At 39.1% G+C, this 11,762-nt stretch overlaps 2 protein-coding genes across 4 annotated transcripts; one reads left to right on the top strand and one right to left on the bottom strand.

Moving 5' to 3' along the window:
* Positions 1 to 439: 439 nt before the first annotated feature.
* Positions 440 to 8,945, top strand: Lpin (phosphatidate phosphatase LPIN). 3 transcript variants are annotated; one of them, XR_013087386.1, is made up of 11 exons: positions 440 to 628; positions 843 to 1,829; positions 1,902 to 2,038; positions 2,153 to 2,364; positions 2,621 to 2,800; positions 3,083 to 3,616; positions 3,716 to 4,047; positions 4,143 to 4,646; positions 4,740 to 4,843; positions 5,215 to 5,704; positions 6,359 to 6,586. XR_013087386.1 is itself a non-coding variant. In XM_076829216.1 (10 exons), the coding sequence occupies exons 1-10, from the start codon at positions 440 to 442 to the stop codon at positions 6,507 to 6,509; spliced, it is 3,330 nt and encodes a 1,109-aa protein (XP_076685331.1). In that variant the 3' UTR covers positions 6,510 to 8,945. The 3 variants fall into 3 exon arrangements, 2 of the variants coding, with proteins under 2 accessions (XP_076685331.1, XP_076685332.1); XM_076829216.1 differs by lacking the exon at positions 5,215 to 5,704 and having other exon boundaries at positions 6,359 to 8,945; XM_076829217.1 differs by lacking the exons at positions 2,621 to 2,800; positions 5,215 to 5,704 and having other exon boundaries at positions 6,359 to 8,945.
* A 740-nt stretch (positions 8,946 to 9,685) lies between these two features.
* Positions 9,686 to 11,071, bottom strand: Rplp0-like (ribosomal protein LP0-like). Its single transcript, XM_076829231.1, has 4 exons — positions 10,787 to 11,071; positions 10,309 to 10,613; positions 9,994 to 10,230; positions 9,686 to 9,925 (listed from the first exon to the last, which is right to left on the bottom strand). The coding sequence occupies exons 1-4, from the start codon at positions 10,812 to 10,814 to the stop codon at positions 9,767 to 9,769; spliced, it is 729 nt and encodes a 242-aa protein (XP_076685346.1). The 5' UTR covers positions 10,815 to 11,071; the 3' UTR covers positions 9,686 to 9,766.
* Between the last annotated feature and the right edge of the window lie 691 nt (positions 11,072 to 11,762).

Raw genomic sequence — 11,762 nt, 5'->3', positions numbered from 1 at the left:
GTCGCAAAGTTCTGCCCAGTGCTCGTTTTGCGGTATTTGCCCGGCTTCGAATCCTTGACAGTTCCGAGCGGAACTGTCTCGGGTCACTGACGGTTCGCTCGCGCAGCTATCTCTAACCGTTCGATTCTACTTGCAACGTGGATCGTGGCGTTCGGTTCGCTCCGGCCGGAGGTAACGCGTTTCTCCAGCAATCTGGACGTCACCGAGAGACCAAGTGTCCTAACATGGTTAGCTAAATTTTCGAGCGAAACACATAGTGGATGGTGCTCGGTGTTTTCAATCTCGTTGGACGTCTGAAGAGAGATAGAGAGAGTTGGAGAGTCGTCGCGGCAACTTTGAAGTAGCTCGGGGGACCGGAACCGTTTTGCTACGGGCAACGCGGTGAAATCTTCCATTCGGAATAGATTTTGCAAGTGGTCGGACGATAAACTGCCCGAAGATGTACAGTATGAACTACATCGGCAAGTTCATAAGCAATTTCCGTGACTTCTACAACGAGATCAATGCGGCGACGCTCACCGGTGCCATCGATGTCGTCGTCGTTCAACAACCAGGCGGATCGTTCACTTGCTCGCCTTTTCACGTTCGTTTCGGAAAATTGGGTGTGCTTCGTTCCAGAGAGAAAGTGGTAAGTTTCTTCCTTTTTTTCCACCTCTCGTCCTACGTTTTTACTTTTCCAATAAAATTCGACAGAAAATTCGAAAAACTCTTGTGACTCTCATAACGCGGCGATCGTTCGAGCCTTCTTACTATTTAGCATAGTTTGCAAGCTTGTACTCCACCCGATGTAACGTGGTCGTGCTTTGTGTATAATGATCAGCTTGTTAAATCTTGTTCCATAGGTTGATATAGAAATAAATGGAGATCCAAGGCAGATTCACATGAAACTGGGAGATTCGGGGGAAGCCTTTTTCGTCGAAGAAGTTGGATCCGATGGTTCCCCGGCAGACGCGGAGATTCCACCACATCTGGCTTGTTCGCCTATCCCCGATGACAGCTGTTTCCCACCACCTAGATTCACCGACATCTCCGACCTCTCTAGACAGCAGAGAGACAAAATTCTCATAGAATCTGTCCTGTCTATCGAGAGGGAGAAATGGGAGCAGATGTCTGCGCTACCAGCGGACCAACGGGAGAAGTTTTTAATCGAGGAATTTTCAGATCTTCCAGTGGAACGTCGTGAAAAGTGGCTTCAGATTGCGTCTCTAACGGAGGAAGAGAGAGACGACATGCTAAAAGAGAACTTTGGCAACATGTCCACGCTGCAGAAACAGCAAATGATTCGTCAGCAATACTCGGCTCTAAGAAGCGAGGAAAAAGAAAAGCTGTTCAAGGAAAATTTCCCAGAATTACCCGTGGAACAGAGACAGAACTTTGAGAAAGCCTTATTAAGCGACTGGAAAGAGAAAGAAGAAGAGAAAGCGGATGCTTTGAAGATGGAGGGAGAAATTTTTGATATGGATGGTATAAATGACGATGAACTGCATCCAGCTACGTCGACCCCCAAATCTTTTAGAGCTGAAACTTCGACTGAGAGAATTCGTAAAATTAGCGTGGTGAAGAATGACTTTAGACCTATCGTGACGGATGTTAAAATTAACACGAAGGAAAAGTCGAGCGACGAGTCGAATGCGTCGTTGCCTAAGAAAACTTTGAAAGATGAAGGCAAAGAAGAAAGCAAGAATAACAGTTTGACGAAGAGGAAACGAAAGAGGAAGAGCATTATGAAGAAAAAGGGATCTCAGAGGAAAACTAGTAACGGCAGTAGCAGCCAGACGGAAATCAGCGAAAACGATGCATCCGTTCCAGACGAATCTCTCAGCGAGTCTGTAAGTTGCGCGCATTTGAAAATTTCCATTCTTTTATAATCGTTTATTAATACATACGTATGTTATTTAAAGATGTTGAAGGGACCGAGTCCAGTTGCGGAGTTAGAGAAGAAGAATGTTTCTGACGAACTTGTAGTCTCGATGCAAGAAACGGTAGAAAAACGTCCGGAAACAGATTTCCATTTCTTCAGTGATACCGAAGTTACAAAGTAAGTTTTACTTCCCGTCCTATCCTATACAGATGTTGTCAAAAACACGCACACGGAATGTAGTTACACATGAAATTAATGTCTGCACTCTCCTCTTGTCATCATCTTTAATAGGAATCAGGATTCTAGGCCATGTTCACCTGTTCAGTCTGATACAGAGTTTGAAATGCGTAAAATCACTCAAGAAGGATCAGGTTGCGAGGAAGATAAAAGCCATCAGCAAAGTTGGAAATGGGGCGAACTACCAAATTTACCGCCAGAGCTGTCGCACCCATCTCACAGAAATTCCTTGAATTCTTCAGCCATCGATAACCAGCCGAACAACAGTTAGTAGTCTTTTGTGTATCCGCTTCTTATTATTCGGTGAAAATTTTCACACTTGGTTCACTTTCAAGTTTAGAGTTTAAAGAAACATTTTCAATTTCCATTTTATACATTATCAAGTTCTAACCGGTGCTTCCTTATTATGTATTATACACATATCGTATAAGAGATAGTAACAACATCGCATCGTTGATTATGTTCTTGCGAAAAGCATCGTGGTACACGCTTTAGACTAACAGGTTGCTTTTTCAATGGTAGCCGAGGCGCATCGATCTATGCTCAGTGGTATGTTCTCGTTTATGAAGAAGACATCTCGGGTAAGACATAATCCGGAATCTGAGGGAATATACCTCAGCGATATTAACGCCGACGAACTGGATCCGGAAGTTGCGGCTCTCTATTTCCCTTCTTCTCACAGAGGCCCAACGTCAGCCAAAGGTACAGAGGATTCGGTTTAGCTTCAGCATATGCACATCTGATTAACAGATCTTTAACTGCTTCTTTCGCTTTGTTTAATGTTTAAAATGAATGATCATACATTATCACCATACATTGTCTCCAGCAGTCTCTAACGTACCATCTTTAAACATAAAAAATGGAAATTGTTTCGCTTGACGATTATTTTTTCCAAATACTTATAATGCATAGATATCGTAATTAGTTTGTTTTATATTTAATATATAATATACATATAACCGAAAGGAATTAACACTTTTTTAGATGCAAAGGCAGTGGATGAGGAAGATACCGAATCAGGTAATGGACCAAGTTTACCTCTAAGTCCGAATAGCGTGGAGGGAGCTATTGGTGGGCCAAAATCCTTGGACAGTGATTTTGAAGAACCAAAACATTCTATATTTGATAGTAATATGGACATTAGTTTATCCCTATGCGGTGGTTTGGATTCCGAAAACGGCCCATCCAAAGAAGCTTTTCATCAAAATTTGCTCCAGTTCGAGGATATTTGCTCAGATCCAAAATTATACGAGAATCCAAATTTAGTCGTGAAAATTAACGGAAAATTTTATAACTGGGCTACCGCTTGCCCGATCGTAATGACTTATGCTACTTTTCAAAGACATTTGCCGCAAAATACGATAGAAAATCTGTATGCGCAATGTATGTCGTTGCCAATGCACGAAGAAAAGAAACAGGAAAATAGTGGGAAGCCCGAGAGCCGCGGTGGTTACAGTTCATGGTTCTCGTGGAGACGTTCTACGCAGCCGCCAAAGAAATCTCAAGAACTTAGTCAAAGTAAGATGCTTTTAGTTTGATTTCCTATTACAGTTTCCACATACATAGATACATAAGTATATTAGATTTCAAACCATCGTTCTAAATGTCGTCCTATAGCTGATGGAGGCAGCATACAATCCCCGGAGCAGTCGGTCGACACCAAGGAAAGCACTCCTATCGACGAAGGGCCAGACACGGAAACAACCATTGATGAGAATATTGATTCTACGCTCGTCCCTGAAGGTGTAGCACAGTGCGTAAAATTGAAGAAGGAATTGACCAAGACCAAGACAAACCGTGAAAGGGAGGGTGAAGGTTATAGCGGCAGCGAAGATTCTGATAGCAATCAAAACGAATTACAAGGGGTTAAGATACCAAAAGAAAGAAGATCGTATTACGAATCCACTGAGAAATACCGTAAAACCTTGAGGTTATCATCTGCTCAAATAGTATGTATTTTCAAATGAGTATACCGGAAAGCACGTACAATGTGCCTCCTGAATCATACTGTTGGCCTTCATTTCGTGTTCACTTTTATTTATAGGCTAGCCTGAATTTGAAAGATGGAGCCAACGAAGTGGTTTTTAGCGTGACGACGGCTTATCAAGGCACAACCCGTTGTAAATGTCACATTTACAAATGGAGATGGGATGACAAGGTCGTTATCTCTGACATCGATGGAACCATTACAAAGTCTGATGTGTTGGGTCATATTTTACCTATCGTTGGCAAAGACTGGGCCCAATCGGGTGTTGCTCAGCTCTTTACAAAGATCAAGAACAACGGTTACAAGCTGTTGTATCTTTCCGCAAGAGCGATCGGACAAGCTAAAGTGACCAGAGAATACTTGAAGAGCATCAAGCAGGGAGACTTGTCGCTTCCCGAAGGGCCATTGCTTCTGAATCCAACCAGCTTAATTTCAGCATTCCATCGCGAAGTCATAGAGAAGAAACCAGAGGAATTCAAGATATCCTGTCTTACCGACATTCAGGCGCTATTCCCGGATGGCTCGAAACCTTTTTACGCTGGATATGGCAACCGAATTAATGTGAATACTCTTCTCAATCCTTCAGTTTGTACATTCGCTGAACTTACTTCCGCGGCTCCCGCTATTAATTATTTGCTTCTCCTTCTGTTTTAGGATGTTTGGGCGTATCGAGCAGTAGGAATTCCCACTATGCGGATATTCACTATAAATCACAGAGGTGAATTGAAACATGAGTTAACGCAGACATTCCAATCCTCGTAAGTAACTATATGATAATTAGTAATTTTCACTACTACTTGTGCTTTGGTATCGTATAGTCAGGCGTGTATACGCTATGTTCAGTTTGATATGTATTTGCCCGTGCGTTAATGTTCAGTTTTACTTTACTATGCCATATGCCTTCGAAGCTGTAGTTGTAAATGTTGTGATCTACAATGATATGTTGACATGAAATTCAGAGGGAATTGTGACGTATACGTGTCGCTATGTACCTGTGCCCTATAAAATACTGAAGGTACCAATAGATCATCGAAAAGGAACTTTGTACGAAACTAGGGAGACGAGACATGCTTACGTACAGGTCGTTAAGAAAAGGATATTTATAGATCGGATATTTCTGTGATTGCAGTTACGCATGTCAGTGCGATATCGTCAATGAGTTGTTCCCGCCACTACCCATGCGAAACACCTACTGATGGCGGCACAACCATAATAGCTGTTTCATTTTACTAGCCCAATTGATAGTTTCGATAAGAATGCTAGCAAATTAGTATATTTATATCATTGCTACTAGATTCTATTTCATACGTACCGACTTCCTACCTCATTAATGGGATATTATTTTGTACTACATACGTACGTATGTATTTTATAATATTCGTAAGACTTATAGGAACTTGAGACATTGCGATCGGTAATATACGTATTACGTACACCTACACTCGAGACACGACTAGCAAGAATAGCAGTACGGATACGGCGGTCAGAGAAAAGTAACTTCTCCAATTCCAATTGGGAGAAATTAAAAATTAAATTCTTTCATTAGCTTAGCGTGATTACTATGTTTTGAGGTATTTGGTTGTGCGAGAACTCCTACCTATCTTCTTATAATTTATAGGGTAAGCACTTGTTGTTACGCAGTTGCTTTTTATCGTTTCCATGTTCACAAGTCCATTCATCTTCAGCAACCCTACTGTTTTCACCGCCTTGAAAAATTGATCAACTTTAGGCGCGCGCGCATTAAACTTTTCCGAATCAAGCGTTTCACGTGTGTCGCCAATTTATATTTTGTTTATTTTTTTTAACTGTGCACGAACTATTTCAACCAAGTACTTCGAACATATTGCCCATCGATGCATCGTGTCTTCTGTTAAGTTTAAGTTTTAGTAAACAATGAGAAGACTTGCTGTTGGGCCTTTTTTCTAAATTTCGATATGCAGCTACATATGTACATAGTTTCAGAACTGATGCTTCATTCTTTGCATGGAAGTTTTAGTTAAACAGAAAATCACTCATCGTCTAACCGATAGCATTCTTCTATGGTTCAAAACTTCAATCCCATCAACGATGAGACGATAACAGCAATGTATCTCGTTCAAAATCTGACACTCCCTCCCCATCTATTAAATAACGCCATACGCATAATTCCCCCTTTCTTAACGTTTGCAACATTCGACGTTTAATCCTTTCTCAGTGTTCTTCGACCTTCATCAGCGAACAGAGTAGCACGGCGAACACAGCGCGTAAAATATTTGCTTCATTGTTCTTTTCAGGTATTCAAACATGAGCTTCTTAGTCGACCACCTCTTCCCAGCCTGTAGAGAGCATGCCGTGGACGAATTCAGCAATTTCGTGTATTGGCGGGACCCAATACCAGAACTACCGTCATTCGACAAACTTTACGCCCAAAGTAAGGCTACCTAAGAACGGAAATATGTTTTGCGCCAAAGCAATATGGTACTTTGTTCATAATACAAAACGGATGATTTAGCTACTTTTTATACTATGTGCATTATTGGTCATGGTGTTCTTGACTGGTGCTGTTGTCTAATGCCTCGCAACGCGATCTCATAGACTTGGCATTCGTTCGCCTATCATTCGGCCGAATGCACCAGACAAAGACAAGAACAAGGACGAGGATAAGTATGCGTAAAAGTTCTTGCCATTGATCTAATCCTATTATGAATTTACGGATGTAGTACGAGTGTAAACAAATCAACTACGATTCAGTTTAAGTACATTCCAATTCTGTTAGAATAGAGACACGTTTATTATTGACTAACAACGCCAAATTTATTATACATACACACCTGTATAATTTGTAGCGATTCTATCGCACCAGTCAGCGAGCACGATGCATGCCTCTTAATTCAAAGAAATAACCGACAGACAATTATACGTGAAACATGATCAAAGTGAATCGCTTATACGCTATATGCTATATTAAGGTAATGCGCAGATTTTACCATAGGATACTCTATCTCTATATGTTGTCGATCGATGTTCCAAACATTCTCGATATAGATAAGTAATCGAAATATGTATGGCGATAAGCTTGCGTCTGAAATGATTCGTCGTGCTGGAAAGTATTGCTCATTAGTAAGCAGATAAATGCAATTTAATTAATACGTTCACTCTACTAGCGTACTAACAGTAAGTACTCTAGTTCCTTGATCGATTTCGTACCGTTTTAGTCAAAGCTTGGAACTCTGATGATCCTTTTAATCATAACTAGCCGTTCTAGCACACGATAATTGAATGTATTGTAATATTATTTAAATATCTGTTTAGTTTATTTTTATCGAATACTTTGTTAAAGAAATCCTTATTTATTTTTATACGAGATCTCTGTTGAATTAGCGTGCTGTGAGATTGCCATATCCTAGAACGTAATCGTTTGTGTATTGTGATATTTCGATGAAATTAGCGCTTGTCATACGAGTCAGGACGACCACAGTGTACAAAGACGAATCGTGATTCGCATGGAGGAGAAGATACTACTAGTTTCTTTAGTCTACCTATGTCTTTAGAGTTATGTACTCAGTACTCCTTTTTTTCTATAGAGGGCAATTAATGGAGTTTCACGATACGCTCTATGCGTGTGTCTATCAGGATGCATTCACCTATCGGTACGTCTTAATGAAACAGGATAGAGGTTGTTTGTGTATTTCCTGTTACAAAATTACCGCAACACTAATATAATATCTGTCAACTCGTATCGTTAAACGTGCAAAGATACAATTATATTCCACCAAAGAAGCGTAGAAGAGAACAGTTTTTATTACTCAAAGTAGGCCGTTGTACGAAGGAGCCTCGATATTCCGACACTAATCATTCAGATAGAAATGTTAGTGCTAGACGCACCTGCTTAACGGCACGGTACATAACGTACTCCGAATACGTTTTGCTTAATACGGGAAATATTTTTTAGCAGATTGTGAAAGATTCAACTTTGTCAGAGGAGAAAAGGGAAGATAGTAACGAAGGAAACAATGGGAAGGTGATTGTGGTGTTTTTCTGCAACATTTATAATGTACCGGCCTCGGGTTCAAAATATGTTAATTAACATTTTGCCAGGAGTTCATGGAATTATGATTATTATCATAAAACGGTATTTTGTAAGGTGTTAAATGTTTAATTTTTAGTATTATTTTATTCCTTTTGTTTACCACGCTAGATTTAGTACAAATAAATTTAAATGTATTTATATTTTCGTTTAGATCTCTCATGGGTATTTTATACGTGTTTATTGTTGATGAAATTTTGAAAACATTACGAATTACCAGAATTTCTGTCGAGTACTATTAACACTTCCGACGACATCAAGCTTCGACGTATCAAAGCATTTTCTAATGAAAAAGTGAATCACAGTATAAGATTTCGAGTGCTTGTTTTACCAAAAACCTGCGCCCGCTTAATTAGATTAAACGTAATTTTAAGATAAAAACGTAAAAATTGTGTTTCTGTGTAGCGAGCAAATTTTATACAGTGTATTTCTATTTCTTGAGCACATTGATTTAATGTTTAGTACAACATAATTTTCTAGCTTTTACGTCTGAGATTTGATTGCCGATCATTCCTTTGGTCTCAGTAATGGAAAGAACCCACTGCTAATCCTGTGCCAGTGCAACAGTACCTACATTGTACTTTTATAGTTTCGATACTTTCCATTCTATTCGAATATACGTAGGATTTGAAATGTTAAGATTCGACGTTCTGTGATGTGATACAATATTTGGTAATGTTCATGTTCCCGCTTATTTCCTATGATATTGTCTACTATCGTATAACTAAGCTCCTAAGTGTAGTAATCGCATACCTTGTAGCGTTTCAAACAATAAATGAGAAATTAGCGGAAAACTCCGTCAGAGTAAAAAGTCCCGGACTCCCGTGGTAATGTCGCTTTATTTTTTCGCACTGGAATATTTCTCAGTATTAAAAGAAACGCAAGGTTCTCTTATTCAGTTACTCCACTGCATCCATTGATGTTTTACTTGGCCAACGTGTCTTGGTCTGCAACAAAATTGATTATACGCGAGTCCTTTTTGTCGATAAAACTACATGTGTCAGTAGATTCTGTTAATTATTTTGAACGCTATTTGTATCGATACGTGCCTCGTCTATCAGCTTTCGTCTATTACATTTTATATTCCTTTCGTTCTCAGACATGCCCAAAGAGTCGATGGATGTCGTGCTACCCCTTTTATTGGGATTCGCATTAAATACTATCTTTCGGCTATTAGTCCGTGATTTTTCCAGACACCAATAGTGGTACATGGTCTTCGCGAGTCGCGACACAATTTAAATATAATATAATATCCTTACAAGTTATCGAATATTTCATATATTTACTAAGTTAATGGAGTAGTTTTACAACTTACCCATAAAATACCGATTACCCAAAATATAGTGAAATATATTGGAAGCATCATTGCTATACGCGCAGAAAATTTTCTTCGAAAGAGCTCGTCATAAAGGGAGTATTACATAATGTTGATGCCTCAAAAAAATACACAGCTCCAATTTTTCATGCAGATCATGTCAGTTGTTTGATAAAATATGGATAAAACGGGTAACTTCAAGTCTTTCCTTAAACGTGATTTATACAGTGAGACATTTATTCTTATATATATGATATACAAAGTATTCACATATGTATGTACAATATCGTGTATTTGCGTTCATGTATTATCCATTTCTTCTGCTTCTTCTACTTCCATTTGCCCTTTTACATTCTCCTTAGTGTTATCTTCCGAAGCAAGTTGCTCGTACCCATTTTTCTTAGAGAATACTCCTAATGGTGTCAATTTGAATGTAGCCAGTGGTCTATCGAGCAATTTCTAGAACAAACAACGCTCGTTTAAATTTGCTATTCTGTTATTTCAGGAAACCGAGGCATTATATTTACCAAAATTCTTGCTTGTTCTGGAGTCAATGTTTGTCCTTTTTTACATACAGCATATTCTTTGAGTAACACTACTATGCCTTTCTGCAAAGCCGTAGGCATACCCAACTGTCTCAAATGAGGTTCTATACTATGTGGAAACTCCGGCATAGGTCCTTCGGGTAGCGTTATAGACTCCTCCGTAACAAAACCAGATCTAGCATATTCTACTTCTTCGTACTCCTCCATCCATTTTAGCACCTAAACAAAAGGTAAACGTGTATAATTAATGCGCGCATTTATAAACAATTTCTAAACCTTTAGTGATCGAGTTTCTACCTGTTTTTTACTTCTGTTTGTAAAAAGCAAACCGCACTGCCCCTTCAATGCCGCGGATAAATTATACAGCCCTTCGGCAACTTCATTTTCCGGCGTTTTGCCCAGGGCCAAAGCTATCACCTTGTTTTTACCGAAGAAAAACCGACTGTCTTTCCAATCCGCCCTCAAGTCTTTAAATTTATTGTTACGCATATTGTGTACGGATATGAGGAATATTCTGTCATATTTTTCGACGCAATTTCGAACATCTTCCACGATCTGTTGTTTTAATACAAGTCCCTTCTTGTTTGTTTTAGTGAGGGATACTGCGAAATAAGAGTTTATTAATTATTTGCTGACACATGAAAGTTTTCAACAGGCAAGCTTTTGTTGCACTTTGAAGTGAACGTTATACTGTGAGGTTAGTCTCGAAACTATTTGTATTTATAAGTAATCGATATCAACAGGATGCTTAAAGGTTACAACTGTAAAACCTTACTTTTCTTGTCCCTCTTAGACTTGGGCATCTTGTTGTAAGGATAAACTGTAAATTATATGAGAAATACATCCACCAAAAACGTTATCAACAAAGTAACCACGTGCAGCGGTCATTCGGCTACGGTAATCACGTTCCATGAAAATGGCGCCACACGTCATATAGAATTATAGATACAAAATCGTTTGGCTACTTTTAACGATAATACTTATATTCGTATTTTTTCATTGTAGCTGACCGGTTCTTAACAATTACGTAATTACCTTTGCTCTAATCGTGACTACAATTTTTTAATAAGATTTTGAATTCGCAATAGTGTGTGTTGAAACCTGACCATAGAATATATTTAAATGTCCAGGCACATTGTGACTTGTATCAAAAAGATTCGAACACAGTAAAAACCAGTCAGTTCTTAACCGCGGCTGCGATCGGACGCATCAGCAAGTTTACTTGTCACGGGGAAGCGTAGATCGCGATTTCTCGGTTTGTGCATCAATTTCATCGATTACTCGATTACATTGGAGGCTATTTAACTAGATTTCATGGTAATATATCATTATTAAGAGGTGTTTGTGAGAAACATTTTCCTTGCGCCCGATCGCATCTCCTCGCGACTTTTTATAATCACGCGCAATTGTAGCTGACAGTGTTCCACACGTACCAAGTGTCGGTAAAAGACTTGTTTAAACAGGAAAGTTTGTGCAGCAAGCGGATAGGCTATTCAGAAAGAGACGAAGCTATTGCTTGGTGTGTGTAGTTCATAGTTGCAGCGCTAGATGACCATAAGACCCCTTGTTTCGTGTATCGAAGAAATTTTTAACACTCTTTTATTGAACTGACAATATTGTTGGCGAATATCGTCGTATGATTTGTTACAATATGTTTATAAGAGACCTTGATACACGGAATCTAATTGGATAAATAGGGAAATCGTTAAAATTATTTCATTTAATGGTATATTGAAATTTTATAGTATATA

This window comes from Andrena cerasifolii, chromosome 16 (genome assembly GCF_050908995.1).
Source record: "Andrena cerasifolii isolate SP2316 chromosome 16, iyAndCera1_principal, whole genome shotgun sequence".
NCBI lineage: Eukaryota > Metazoa > Arthropoda > Insecta > Hymenoptera > Andrenidae > Andrena > Andrena cerasifolii.
This window is presented reverse-complemented; position numbering and strand designations above follow the sequence as displayed.

Bases quoted from the DNA above. Each gene is read 5' to 3' on its own strand.
- Lpin (XM_076829216.1), top strand. From the start codon at position 440: ATGTACAGTATGAACTACATCGGCAAGTTCATAAGCAATTTCCGTGAC. The intron at 1,830-1,901 runs GTAAGTTGCGCG...TGTTATTTAAAG, and splicing joins ACGAATCTCTCAGCGAGTCT to ATGTTGAAGGGACCGAGTCC. The intron at 2,365-2,620 runs GTTAGTAGTCTT...TTTCAATGGTAG, and splicing joins CGATAACCAGCCGAACAACA to CCGAGGCGCATCGATCTATG.
- Rplp0-like (XM_076829231.1), bottom strand. From the start codon at position 10,814: ATGCCCAAGTCTAAGAGGGACAAGAAAA. The intron at 10,614-10,786 runs GTAAGGTTTTAC...CTTATTTCGCAG, and splicing joins GTCTAAGAGGGACAAGAAAA to TATCCCTCACTAAAACAAAC. The intron at 10,231-10,308 runs GTAGAAACTCGA...CCTTTTGTTTAG, and splicing joins CAAACAGAAGTAAAAAACAG to GTGCTAAAATGGATGGAGGA.